The 12,373-nt window shown below is 40.2% G+C and overlaps 1 protein-coding gene and 1 long non-coding RNA gene across 2 annotated transcripts in view; both read left to right on the top strand.

Moving 5' to 3' along the window:
* SLC9A4 (solute carrier family 9 member A4) overlaps window positions 1-5,268 on the top strand; it is a 69,322-nt gene extending 64,054 nt beyond the window's left edge. The window contains exon 12 of the mRNA XM_036028344.1: window positions 4,263-5,268. Within this exon, the coding sequence (XP_035884237.1) occupies window positions 4,263-4,615 (353 nt within the window). The 3' untranslated portion in view covers window positions 4,616-5,268. The remainder of the gene's footprint in view (window positions 1-4,262) is intronic.
* A 1,800-nt stretch (window positions 5,269-7,068) lies between these two features.
* LOC118501171 lies at window positions 7,069-12,162 on the top strand. Its single transcript, XR_004903778.1, has 2 exons — window positions 7,069-7,492; window positions 8,537-12,162. It is a non-coding gene; the product is annotated as an uncharacterized LOC118501171 (long non-coding RNA).
* Window positions 12,163-12,373: the final 211 nt, after the last annotated feature.

Here is a 12,373-nt window from a genome sequence, read left to right as displayed (position 1 = left end):
GGGTGCTGACTTGGATTGTGTCAGGGGGACAAAGAACAGTCCTCACTCTTCCTCCTTCCTCCTTCTGCTTTCCAGTGAGCCACTCTCTCCCACTGTGGACAGATCTAAAGACTTGAGTTTTAAGTACTGGCCCAAAGCATATACTCTTTCTAGTGCATGGAACCCACTTTCAACAACCAGGAAGTGGTCAGGACTCTGTCTGCTGATGGAAGCATATGCTCAGAAGGAATGGTTGGAAACTAGGAGGGGGAAAGGGGAAGTGCAAGGAAGGATCAGCTCCTGGGGCAAGACACATCCAGGGCATTGTCTTCTCAGATAATGCTTAGGTAGTGCACCAAAGGATAAAGAGGAACGCAGGTCCCAGGCCAGATTGTAGAGCACAAATTAGAAGGAAGTCATGAAATAACAGACAAATAATACACTAATGTTTCCTTTATTCAAAGCATTGATTCCAGCCTTCTGCCCCCTTTAACTCACAGGCTACCTTCTCAGGATAATTTGGTCACATTTTGGAAAAATCTTATTGAACAGGATATTTTAAGATTTTCTGATGTCCCACATCCTTAAACACATTTCGTCAAGTATAAACTTGTGTGCATATTAGTTCTAGCTCTGGGGATTTTATTTTGTGTTTTTTGTTTTGCTTTTTTAGGAAGGAGAAGAAGATGGGAGAAAGAACCCCACTTTCAGATTTGAATGAAATGTCTTAAAATGCCTACATTCTCAGGAGAATATTTAAAGGGGAAATAAATTTATAAGTTTAAAACTTTGAGGAAATGAGAATTAAGGAGGCTATGTAAAGGATGTGTGCACAATGAAGGGCAAGGCAATGTCCTGAGAATGGCTTAGGTATTTGGAAGAACACCCAAGAGGGACAATGGTTTTTCTGCTCTCATGATGCAGTTCTCCTGATCCACACATGACATATGTAAAGGAGACTGTTACAGTCTGGTTGAGAGTGGATGAGCAGCTGGACAGGCTCTGCTCAAACTTCAGTCCTGTCTTCATTGTATAGTTCTGAAAGTCACCTCATGAAACCTTCACCTATGAAATGAGCACCATAACTTTTCTCATCACAAAGGGTTATAATGAGGACTAAGTGGCATAATAGATGTGAAATGATTAGCACAGTGACAGACACATAGTAAATTCCCAATAAACTGACTTTATCCTCATCATCATTGCCATTGTGTACCAGCCACAATGAGTTCATAAGATGAACTCTGTTTATCTTCTCTCTTTTGAAATGAGAGCATCTAGTTACAGTTGCTGTGCCACATATGCATAGCTCTGTACTGCAGGGGTCCCCAACCCCTGAATCACGAACCTGTATCAGTCCCTGGCCTGTTAAGAACAAGGCTGCACAGCAGGAGGTGAGCAGTGGGCTAGCAAGCAATGTTGCCTGAGCTCCACCTTCTGTTCCCCTGACCCTCAGTCCAAGGAAAAATTGTCTTCCACAAAACCAATCCCTGGTGCCAAAAACGTTGGTGACCACAGCTCTACTGTGCCCAAACCCTATCCCTGTTTCTCCAAAATTGGCTAGTTCAAGGTTAAAAGGGAAGAAATTCAGATTTAATGCTTTCTGGTAACCGTTGATTAAAAAACAAACCTAGATAAAAACAGCCATTTTCATATACAGTAGCATATAAACTTCAGTTTAGCATTGGTCCTTGACAGCACAAAGAATTTTTGTGCTTTAGCACCAATTATTCCGACTTTGTAAAAAACACTCCCTATTTACCTTGAGGAGACAAGCTTGATACACACATTTTCATTAATTTCTATTTATTTAGAACACTGCACATACAGCTTCTATAGCTGATCCTTGAACAATGCAAGTTTGAACTCTTTGGGTCCAATTATATGTAGATTTTTAAAATAAATACTAGCACAGTGCTATAAATGTATTTTCTCTTCCTTATGTTCTTGTTTTTAAATATATTTCATTGATTATCTATTACAGTGGTCCCATTTTCCCCTCTTCACTCCCTTCTGCCCTGCACACCTCCTCCCACTCACATTCCCTCCCCCTTTAGTTCATGTCCATGGGTTGTACATATAAGTTCTTTGGCTTCTATGTTTCCTATACTGTTCTTACCCTCTCCCTGTCTATTTTCTACCTACCATCTATGCTATTTATTCTCTGTACCTTTTCCTCCTCTCTCCCCCTCCCACTCCCCTGTTGATAACCCTCCATGTGATCTCCATTTCTGTGGTTCTGTTCCTGTTCTAGTTCCTTGCTTAGTTTGCTTTTGTTTTTGTCTTAGGTGTGGTTTTAATAATTGTAAGTTTTCTGCCATTTTACTGTTCATATTTTTATCTTTTTTCTCCTAGAAAAGTCCCTTAAACATTTCATACATTAAGGGCTTGGTGATGATGAACTCCTTTAATTTGACCTTGTCTGGGAAGCACTTTATCTGCCCTTCCATTCTAAAAGATAGCTTTGCTGGATAGAGCAATCTTGGATGTAGGTCCTTGCCTTTCATGAATTGGAATACTTCTTTCCAGCCCCTTCTTGCCTGTAAGATTTTTTTTTGAGAAATCAGCTGACAATCTTATAGGAACTCCTTTGTAGGTAATTGTCTCCTTTTCTCTTGCTGATTTTAGGATTCTCTCCTTCATTTTAATCTTGGGTAATGTAATTACGATGTGCCTTGGTGTGTTCCTCCTTGTGTCCAACTTCTTTGGGACTCTCTGAGCTTACTGGACTTCCCGGAAGTCTGTTTCCTTTGCCAGATTGGAGTTCTCCTTTATTATTTGGTCACATAACTTTCCCACTTGTTGCTCTTCCTCTTCTCCTTCTGGCACCCCTATAATTCAGATGTTGGAACATTTAAAGATGTCCTTGAGGTTCTTAAGCCTCTCCTCATTTTTCTGAATTCTTGTTTCTTCATTCTTTTCTGGTTAGATGTTTCTTTCTTCCTTCTTGTCCACTCCATTGATGTGAGACCCAGCTTTCATTCCATCACTATTGGTTCCCTGTACATTTTCCTTTATTTCACTTAGCATAGCCTTCATTTTTTCATCTAATTTGCAATCATACTTAATAATTTCTGTGAGCATCCTGATTACCAGTGTTTTGAACTCTGCATCTGATAGGTTGGCTACCTCTTTGTCGCTTAGTTGTATTTTTTTCTGGAGCTTTGATCTGTTCTTTCATTTGGGCTGTTTTTTTTTTGTCTTGATGAGCCTGTTACATAGTGAGGGGCAGAGCCTTAGGTGTTCACCTAGGAGGGGTAATCCAGGTTGCTTAGTTGTGATGCTGTTTTGGGGGGGAGGGGTCTGAGAGGGAACAATGGCATTTGCTCCACTCTCTGCTGGCTTTTGGTCATTTATCCTGCTTCCCACAAGCAAACTGGGCCCTTCTGGTGCTGATTCCCAGGTGGGTTGGCTTGTGTACATTCTAGGACCCTGTGGGTCTCTCCAACAAACTCTTCTGTGCAGGTGGGAATTTCTCCCACTGCCACCTCAACCCCCACAGGTATTTTCAATATGATGTTTGAGGCTTTATTTCCCCTCACTGGAGCTCTGGGTTACGCAGTCTGTCTTGTTCCCTAATTGTTCCTCTTGTTTTATCTGTGGCGAATGTGGGATCACCAGTTTCACCAGCTGCCACCACAGTCTTGCTAGCCAGCTGCAGTCTTGCCCACCCTGGTCCTCCAGCCACTGCCTTGCGTGGTCCTTTCCACGTGCCTGTCTCTGCCCCTCCTACCGATCTGGATGAGTAAGTCTTTTATAACTTCTTGGTTATTGGACTTCCATACAGTTTGATTTTCTGTCAGTTCTGGTTGTTTTTTGTTTTTAAATTGTTGTCCTTCTTTTGGTTGTGCAAGGAGGCACAGTGTGTCTACCTATGCCTCCATCTTGGCTGTAAGTCCTTCTTTTCCTTATGTTCTTCATGACATTTTCTTTTCCTTAATTTATTATGAGACTATAGTTCTAGAAATATATCTAAAATACAAATAAGTGTTAATCAACTGTTTATGTTATCTGTAAGGCTTCCAGTCAACAGAGCTATACATGGATTTTCAAATGCACAGAGAATTGGTACCCATAACCCCATGTTGTTTAAGGGCCAACTGTATTCTACTCCCTTTCTGTGGTAGCAAACTTGAAGAGACAATTATGCTGATAAGAAAAGTGAGTTTTTGAGCTGGGCCCTCAGAAAGGACTCTGTTTTACTCTGATGTCTGACCATCTAGTTGTTGTCTTCTCTCAGATCTTAGGCCTTGTTCTGACCTCTTCTTGTCATAATTCCCTAGATAAGGAAAGCAGTGATTCAGAACTCTCCTTCGACATGTTCACTGCACACTCTCAAGCAAGGTTGCTTCAAGAAAGACAACCAACAAAAAAAATAATGCCAGTGAAAAGTTCAAAAAGAAGAGGGAAGCCATCCAACTTTCGTGATCAAAGAAGAGACCCAGAAGAGCATGTTGGCGGAGGCAGAAGGGCAACTTTAAGACCCAAACCACTGTTTCATGCAGTGGATGAGGAATATGAATCTGGAGAGGAGAGTGGAGAAGAGGCCTCCACAACTGGGTCCAGATGGTCATCTGAGCACAGACACAGAAGAGAACACCACAGATCCCACAGTCCGTTGCTCCAAAGAAAATAGTTTTATTGTGCACAAGATTGTTTTAGTGCTTCTCAAGAGTCCATTTTCCTACTGTTGTGAAAGAAGGATTTTTAGAATTCTAAAGAAAACTATTGAGTTTACTTTTCTTTTTGATACTGCTAGACATGCACCTATAAGAAGCAAGGGGATTTTTTGAAAGACTAGGAGCACTAATTTTCAGGTTGTGCCATATTCTTAGCTGGTTCACTTTGTAGATAATTCCCTGAGTGAGAGATATTCATTACCCCAGAAATGATTCACTAAGTATTTCTAAGTCTGTGTGATTAATTTACTTTATTGAGGTACAATGTGATTGGTAATTTATCTTAACAATATGCATATGCAACTTATAACAAAGTAGTCCTAAGAGGAGTCTAGAAATATCCTGATCCCACCCCATGAGGTTACAGATGAGGACATCTTGCCCAAGGTCAAGTGGTGAGTTACTGGATTCACAAGCTAATTAACCTCCATCCAACAGAATGATTTTGATTTTGATATGCACTATTCAATAAAATTATATGTTTGGGAAGAGATAAAATTTGTCATAACATTGCTACATTTAATCAGTAGCAACAATAGATGCATGTGATACAGACTAAAGAATTAATCTGCAAACAATGGGCTTGTCTATTTTGTAATTAGAGTATTTATTTAAAAATAAATATTAGAAACAAAATAGCCATAAACAGACTTTAAATAGCAATGACATAAATAACATGTACTTACGAGCATTTATAGGGTGTGATATTTTCTCCTAAGGATTGAAACTATTTTTCAATTTAATTTTCCATTTTCATTGTCCCCAAACTTGACCTTTAACTTCACACTCCAGCTCATCAACTTTGCTAGATGACTTTATCTTTCCCTTCTCTTCCTCTTCTCTTTCTTCTGACCACCTATAGATTTAACATTTGTTAAATATAATTTATTGTGCCAAAAGGCTAATCTATAATAATCTATTAACCATAGTGTCCTTTATTGTTGCTATTTTTACATCTCTAAACATCCCCAGCAGATTTAATAGTATACATCTTTAAAGGTCATGATCCAATATAACCAGCTCCTAGACCTGCCTTGATTTTCTTACTTAAAAGTGATCAAGTGATCCTCCTCCTTGTGCCCCACACCACTTTGGGTGTGTTGTGGGACTTATCTGGGAATTACACTTATACGTATGTAAGTGTAGGAGGGTGCAGCCAGGGGCCCCCCAAAAGAAGGATTTGGAATGGGGTCCAGAACTCAAGGTGTCCAGGAAATATTAGAAATATATATAGGATGTCCTCACCTTCCACCACAGGTGTGAGCTGGGGGAAGGGACACATGGAGCAGGGCCACTGAGAGCTGTTTTGCATAGCAACAGCTTTGCAGCTAACCTCTGGTGTGTTCATGTAACACATCTATAACCTTTAACTGGTTGCATAGATATGTTAAATAGCTTTGGCCATGCTCTGAGTCAGGGGGATGGAAGGAACTTCCCCCCAGGATGTAACTGGGAGGCAACTCCCCTGAGTTACAGCGCCTGTGTGAGAGCTTGGAGATGATTGGCTACACGACATGGGGCCAGCTCTGCCCAGACTCATGATGGCAGTCCAGTAAAGCTGGAAGGATATTTAAACCCAGACTTGGCAGCCATTGAAGAGGGAGCCACGCGGCTGCGGCAGTGGACAGAGAAGCACGCAACTGCAGCCATATAAGGAGAACCATGAGCCTTTGGCAGAGTAGGGACCCCCCCCCCCCACAGCCATGAGAAGAATCACCACCATGCGGCTTTAGCAGAGAACCACCATGCGGCTTCAGGTGGAGATCCCGGCAATACAACTAATGGTGCTGGGAACCAAGGGAGGCCTACCAGCTGAGCACGGACTACTGGGAAGAACCAGGGGCTGCCTGAGCCATGGACTTCTATTTCTTTTCCTGAGATATGGTACCCCAAACTGGGCAAAGGGGGGAAGGAAGGATTGTGTACGTTTGTGGGTGTTTTAAGGGACTTTGGGATTTTGACGAAGACATTAAGTCATTACTCTTGAGTCTGTATAACTTGAATAAATAATTCCTTTCCTTTTCACCAATCTCTAACATGGAGAGCTATAATTCTCTGGTGAAGGGAAAGGTAAACCTAGTACAGGGGGACCCCAGGAGAAACGGGGGTCAGTTCAGTAGTATTGTGGGATCTTCTTCCCTGGTGGCCAGTCGGGGAGGACCATGGGAGACCACATGTGCAGTAGCTTTAAAGTAATAAAACTACTTGTACATGCTCAGTAAAAGCCCACCAAAACTAGCCAGGAAGGATCCGCCCTATAAGAATAGAATCCCTCCAGCCCATGAGGTCAGTCTCTGCTTGGAGTTGGCCTGCTCCCATGTCTCTCTGCTATAAACTCTGGGTGTTTGGTTCAATTCTTTGTCTTGATCACCAAGAACCTGGTCACCTGTGCCCACCTGTGACATAAGTGTGTGTCCACTTCTATGGTCCAAGAATGGAAAGGATAGTTTATTCATTTTTAATTTTATCCATTTATCACTTGTGACTTTTATATCCCACATTTGCTTCCTATTTGCTTCAGCTTTTGTTGTTGTTATAATGCCTTATATATGGCAGATTGTCTATAAATGACGTGATGATGACATTTTAGAGCTGAAAATATATTAGAGAAGATATCAAGTGTTCTTATTTTCTAGGTGACGAAAATGAAGTCTTGGGAAACTATCTGATGCCAGTTCAGGGTCTGCTTCCCCTTGAAGAACATGGGCTTGTCCTCTAGTTTAACCCATGGGTACCAGTGACTGCTGAAAAATGTATGACTTTCCACAGATTTATAATTTGTGAGTGACATTCACTCAGGTTCCTGCTGCAGTGGTAGAAATGACAATCAAAGTGTTACAGGGTGCAGCCAAGATGGGGGGCCCCAAAAAGGGATTTGGAATGGGGTCCAGAACTCAAGGTGTTCAGGAAATATTAGAAAGACATACAAGATGTTCTTACCCCTTCCCCTTCTGGTGTGAGTTGGAGGAAGGGACAAATGGAGCAGGGCCATTGAAAGCTGTTTTACATAGCAACAGCTTTGCAGCTAACCTCTGGTGTGGTCATGTAACACATCTATAACCTTTAACTGGTTACATAGATATGTTAAATAGCTTTGACCATGCTCTGAGCCAGGGGAATGGAAGTAACTTCTGTACCCAGATGTAACTGGGGGGCAAGTTCCCCAAGTTACGGCACCTATGTGGGAGCTTGGAGAAGATTGGCTCCATGACATGGGGCCATACCTGCCCAGACTCATGATGGCAGCCCAATAAAGCTAGAAGGATATGTGAGTGCTGGCAAGTGTAGCCAGTTGTGGGCAGAGTCAGACATGGGGCTGCAGAGGAAGATTGGCATGGGGATTTAAACCCAGATGTGGCAGCCATTGGAGGGAGAACCATGCGGCTTTGCCAGAGTTGACTCCTGCGGCCTCTGTGCAGAGAGGACCACTCGACTGTGGCAATAGAAAGGAGAGCCATGTGGTATTAGTAGGGGGGAACCACCACCCGGCTTTAGGAGAGATCCTGGTGACACAGCTGATGGTGCCAGCAACCAAGGGAGGCCTACCAGTCGAGCATGGATTACTGGGAAGAACTGGAGGCTCCCTGAGCCATGACTTCTATTTCTTTTTCTGAAATACAGTACTCCAGACTGGGCAGAGGGGGAAGGAAGGACTATGTGTGTTTGTGGGTGTTTTAAGGGACTTTGGGATTTTGATGAAGACATTAGGTCACTATTTTAAGTCCATATAGAATTAAATAAACATTTCATTTCCTTTTCATGAATCTCTGGCATTGTCAGATGTCTTTCCTATAAGGGGGCGGACATAATGAACCTAGGGGGTTCCTTTCGTTAATAGTATATCGCCCTTGGGCCCCTTTTCATTCTGTAACGAAAAGAGCCATTTGTCTTTCTTTTGAATCTGAAATGTAAGACTGCTTCTAAGTTGTCTAAATATTTGGATTTTAATGATACTGTATACTACCAAGTAATAATAATTAGTGCAAAGAGATGGAAGCACATATAAAACCTAGGGATCTTTGGTTATTTATTTATTTATTTATTTATTTATTTTCATTTAAATGAACCAACAATCAAAGCCACAGAAAATGCCTATATATCCTGAGAGAGTCAGTGAGTCATTATCCTTAAACTATGAATGAAGATACAGAGACAGAGAGACGTCGTGAGAAATCATCTTTCCGAATCTAAATGCAAAGCTGATTCTTGAGAGATGTAGAATTCCTGTGTCACTTACTGGACACAGGAATACCACACAATACCAGAAACCCAAACTGTAAAAGCCCCTTCTCAGAGTAGCCATCAAAGTCTAAGGATTAATGGGAGTCATCTAACTCTACTGTTTTTGTTTGAGATGTTGGTTTCATTTTGGAGAGGGGTAGTTGGATTTAGTGAGTAGATTGGAAACTTCTCCTTTAACTAATAAAAGCCATAATGGTGTTGTTCTATCTGAGGCCTTTGCTCACCTAGACACTGTCTCACCAGGACTACCCAAGTCTGGGAAGTAGCCCTGGAGTTCTCTTAAAAGGTAAGGCATGGTGGGGGGAGCTCTGACAGACTTAGAGAGCTCATAGTGGAAATGGCCTCTTTTGTTTATCATTTAAGATTGTTTCAAAATGCAGTGTTATATGATCTTCATTTCATTAGTTACTCTGGGGATCAGTTGAGGGTGTAACAGGTACCTGAGGGAATGCTCTAGGGTATTAGTCTTCCATGATGATTTTTTTCCCCCAGCAGGCAATACACAGTTCAGCAGAGAAAGTTTCCTGTTGAGTGTTGAGGAAGATCTGGTTCTTCTTCCTAGTGCATCTCAGGAAAGAAATGGAATCGCACAAAAGGTGTTCTCCTAGACCTGGCTTCTGGTGCACTGAGCAGTCCACCTTCTCTACCTTTTCTGTCAGTGGCAAAATTTGCCCTTTTATCTCAAACCTCAAAATATCAGACACAACCCCCACAAAATCTTAATTTTCCTCTGTAAGGTTTTTTTCTTTGCTTGTTTTTCTTCTTTTTTTTCTCAAGCTTATATATATTGCTAAGTTGATTGCTTTTGGGTTTCTGTGAATTCTGAACTTGGGTAAAGTAGCATTTCATTTTATTTATCACATACAGACAGAGACTTTCCACCTTAAGGGTTTCCACATGTTTTCTGGTGTTTGGGATGTGGCAAGTTTTCTTATTCATCTTTTCTGGCTTTGATATGATGCCATGGGCACCTCCTTGTCTCTTTACTCAATCTGCTTAAAGAGAAACCTTGGCCATTGGTTGTGGAAAGAGGTCTGCTGTGACAAAGTGGAGATGAGATTCTGGCCACTTTATTATGCTTCTTTTATGGTTTTCTCTTGCTCATGGAGGTCATATATTTCTGTGTTTCTCTTGGGAAAGTTAAAGGGTCATGGGAGGTAGGGCTTGAATTATTGCCTGAATTCAGTGATACATTGCTAAATTACAGATAAACTAACTACTATGGCAGGTGTGTGGCAGAATTCAGGTCTTAAGCTTAAAGTGTTAGTTTCAGCCTTCAGGGAAACCCCCAGAAGACTTCCTTACCTGTTTAGATGGCTACCACTCAGATCAATTAGATTTTTAAATCAATATAATTAATTCAGAGCTCAGGCTGTATAGTCAGATCACTTGTAGCTGTAGGATCTTGGGCAACTTAATTATTAACCCTAAGCTGAAATTTACCAATTAATATTTTAATGTATTAATTTTGTCTATATCATAAAATGATAATAAAGATTAAATAAGATAATATATGTAAAATTCTTATATATAGCTTAGGGTTTATTTTATGGTTGGAGAGGGATCATTAACAGTTATAAATATTTAGGCTAAAAATATATATACATGAGAAAAGATATACATTGTTTAATATGAAGAGGCATAAATAATAGAAATATGAGATTTTTCTGAGAGGCCATTTGGTTGTCATAAGAGGATAGTGGGGCCCTGGTGAGAGGATATGACAGCAATAGAGAGCACTGAAAAACACGATCATACCTCTACCTGGCTATGTATCTGTTTGGCAGCCATCAGTCAATAGAAAAACCAGACATAAAATCTGAATATGGATTCATGTTTTTCAATCACTGCTTGTTTATTTTTGTGCCATTCCCTCAAAATCATTATATTCTCCTACTTTGGGGATAATTACTCTGGTGTTTAATTCTAATCATAGTATATTTTCAAAGAGACAACAAACTTAGAAACCCTGTCTGCATATCTTGATAGGTGCCTAGTGAAGAATGAAGACATTTTTTGTTGAGGAAACTTTCAGTAGGGTTTCATTTCTCAGCTTCAAATCTTTTCTATAGGAGATCTTCCCTCCAAAACAGTGACTCTTTCAAGACGAATATTTACTAGAGAGATAAGTATTCAAGAATTTCTAGCATTTGAAGAAATAGTTTCTAGTTATGTTTCATAACTTTCTAACATTAGGAGAAGACATTTTTTATAAAGTTGATAAATATGTGTTGATGTTATCTAAGGTTTTTGCATGTATACTGCATCCACAGATAAGATGGGTGGTTTTCTCAGATTTAATTTTTTCCTGACTAAACTGTCAAGAATCTTCTTTCTAACTCCTCCTGAGAAAACCCAGGGGGGAAGACAGAAAGCTTCTTTTTAGGACATCAGTCATTGTTAATTGTTAATGGAGCCATAAACCAAGGGGAATGAAAGAGATGCCTGCATTGGTGCTAGTCTTTCCTTTAATTAGTAAGAGACATGTTGTTTCATCTGTGCACAATATTTGATTAATAAATTATTTTTCTTTCTGAGACTCTAATCAGCTTCCAAGCCAGGGGTGCTCAAGTAAGTGTGACACATTAGAAAAAAAAATTTCCATTGCCTGGCCTTCTTCAAGTTACAGTTCATTGAACAAAGGAGCTGGAACCATGTTGTAAACTGAACAAGGTGATCACTATTTGGTTTCCAGGTGCAGTATGCAGATCTCCAATTGAATTGAGGAGTCCTGAAATCAAGGTACATATTCTGTGTTCTAGGAAATCAGTCTTAAGTAGAACAGTAATAATAGGCAACACTTATATAGTGCTTACTATATGCCAGACATTATTTAAAATGCTTTACATACATAATGCCATCTCACCCCATCTTAAATGAAAAAAGTCAGGTTTAGAGAGATTAAGTAACAGGACCAAGGTCACCCTGCTTCCAAGGAACACCTTAGAAATCAGGTTTGTCTGGTACATAAACACTGACCTCAACTTTCTTCCTGAGAAGAATTTGGAATTTTGTAAGTGACTGAAATCCACATGGTTATCTTTCTCACTTGAAAAAACCAGTGGGGAGAAACAGAGAAGCTCCATCCTACTGATAAAGAACTTTGCTTTAGAATCAACAAATAAATACAGTGCATGAGGATGTGACTTTAAAAATGTTTTACAAACACAGTGGATGACCTAAAATGTAGATGATGATTAGGACTGATCATTTCTGTCATTAGTACTATTTTTTGAAGATAAATAAAATGTTTTGTGTCTGATTTCATTTATTTATTTTATTAAATTTATTGGGGTAACATTGATGAATAAAATTATATAGGATTTAAATGTACAGTTCTTTAATACATCATCTGTATATTTCATTGTGTCAATTATATGTTGTTTCCAAAGAACTTTGTTCTTGGTTTCCAAATGGGGTCTCCAAACAGACAATCTCAACACTCCTGGGCAGTGCTGGAACACTGCCCTATG

The sequence above is a fragment of the Phyllostomus discolor genome, chromosome 6 (assembly GCF_004126475.2).
Source record: "Phyllostomus discolor isolate MPI-MPIP mPhyDis1 chromosome 6, mPhyDis1.pri.v3, whole genome shotgun sequence".
Classification (NCBI taxonomy): domain Eukaryota; kingdom Metazoa; phylum Chordata; class Mammalia; order Chiroptera; family Phyllostomidae; genus Phyllostomus; species Phyllostomus discolor.
The sequence above is the reverse complement of the archived record's forward strand: the minus strand, read 5'-3'. Positions and strand labels throughout refer to the sequence as shown.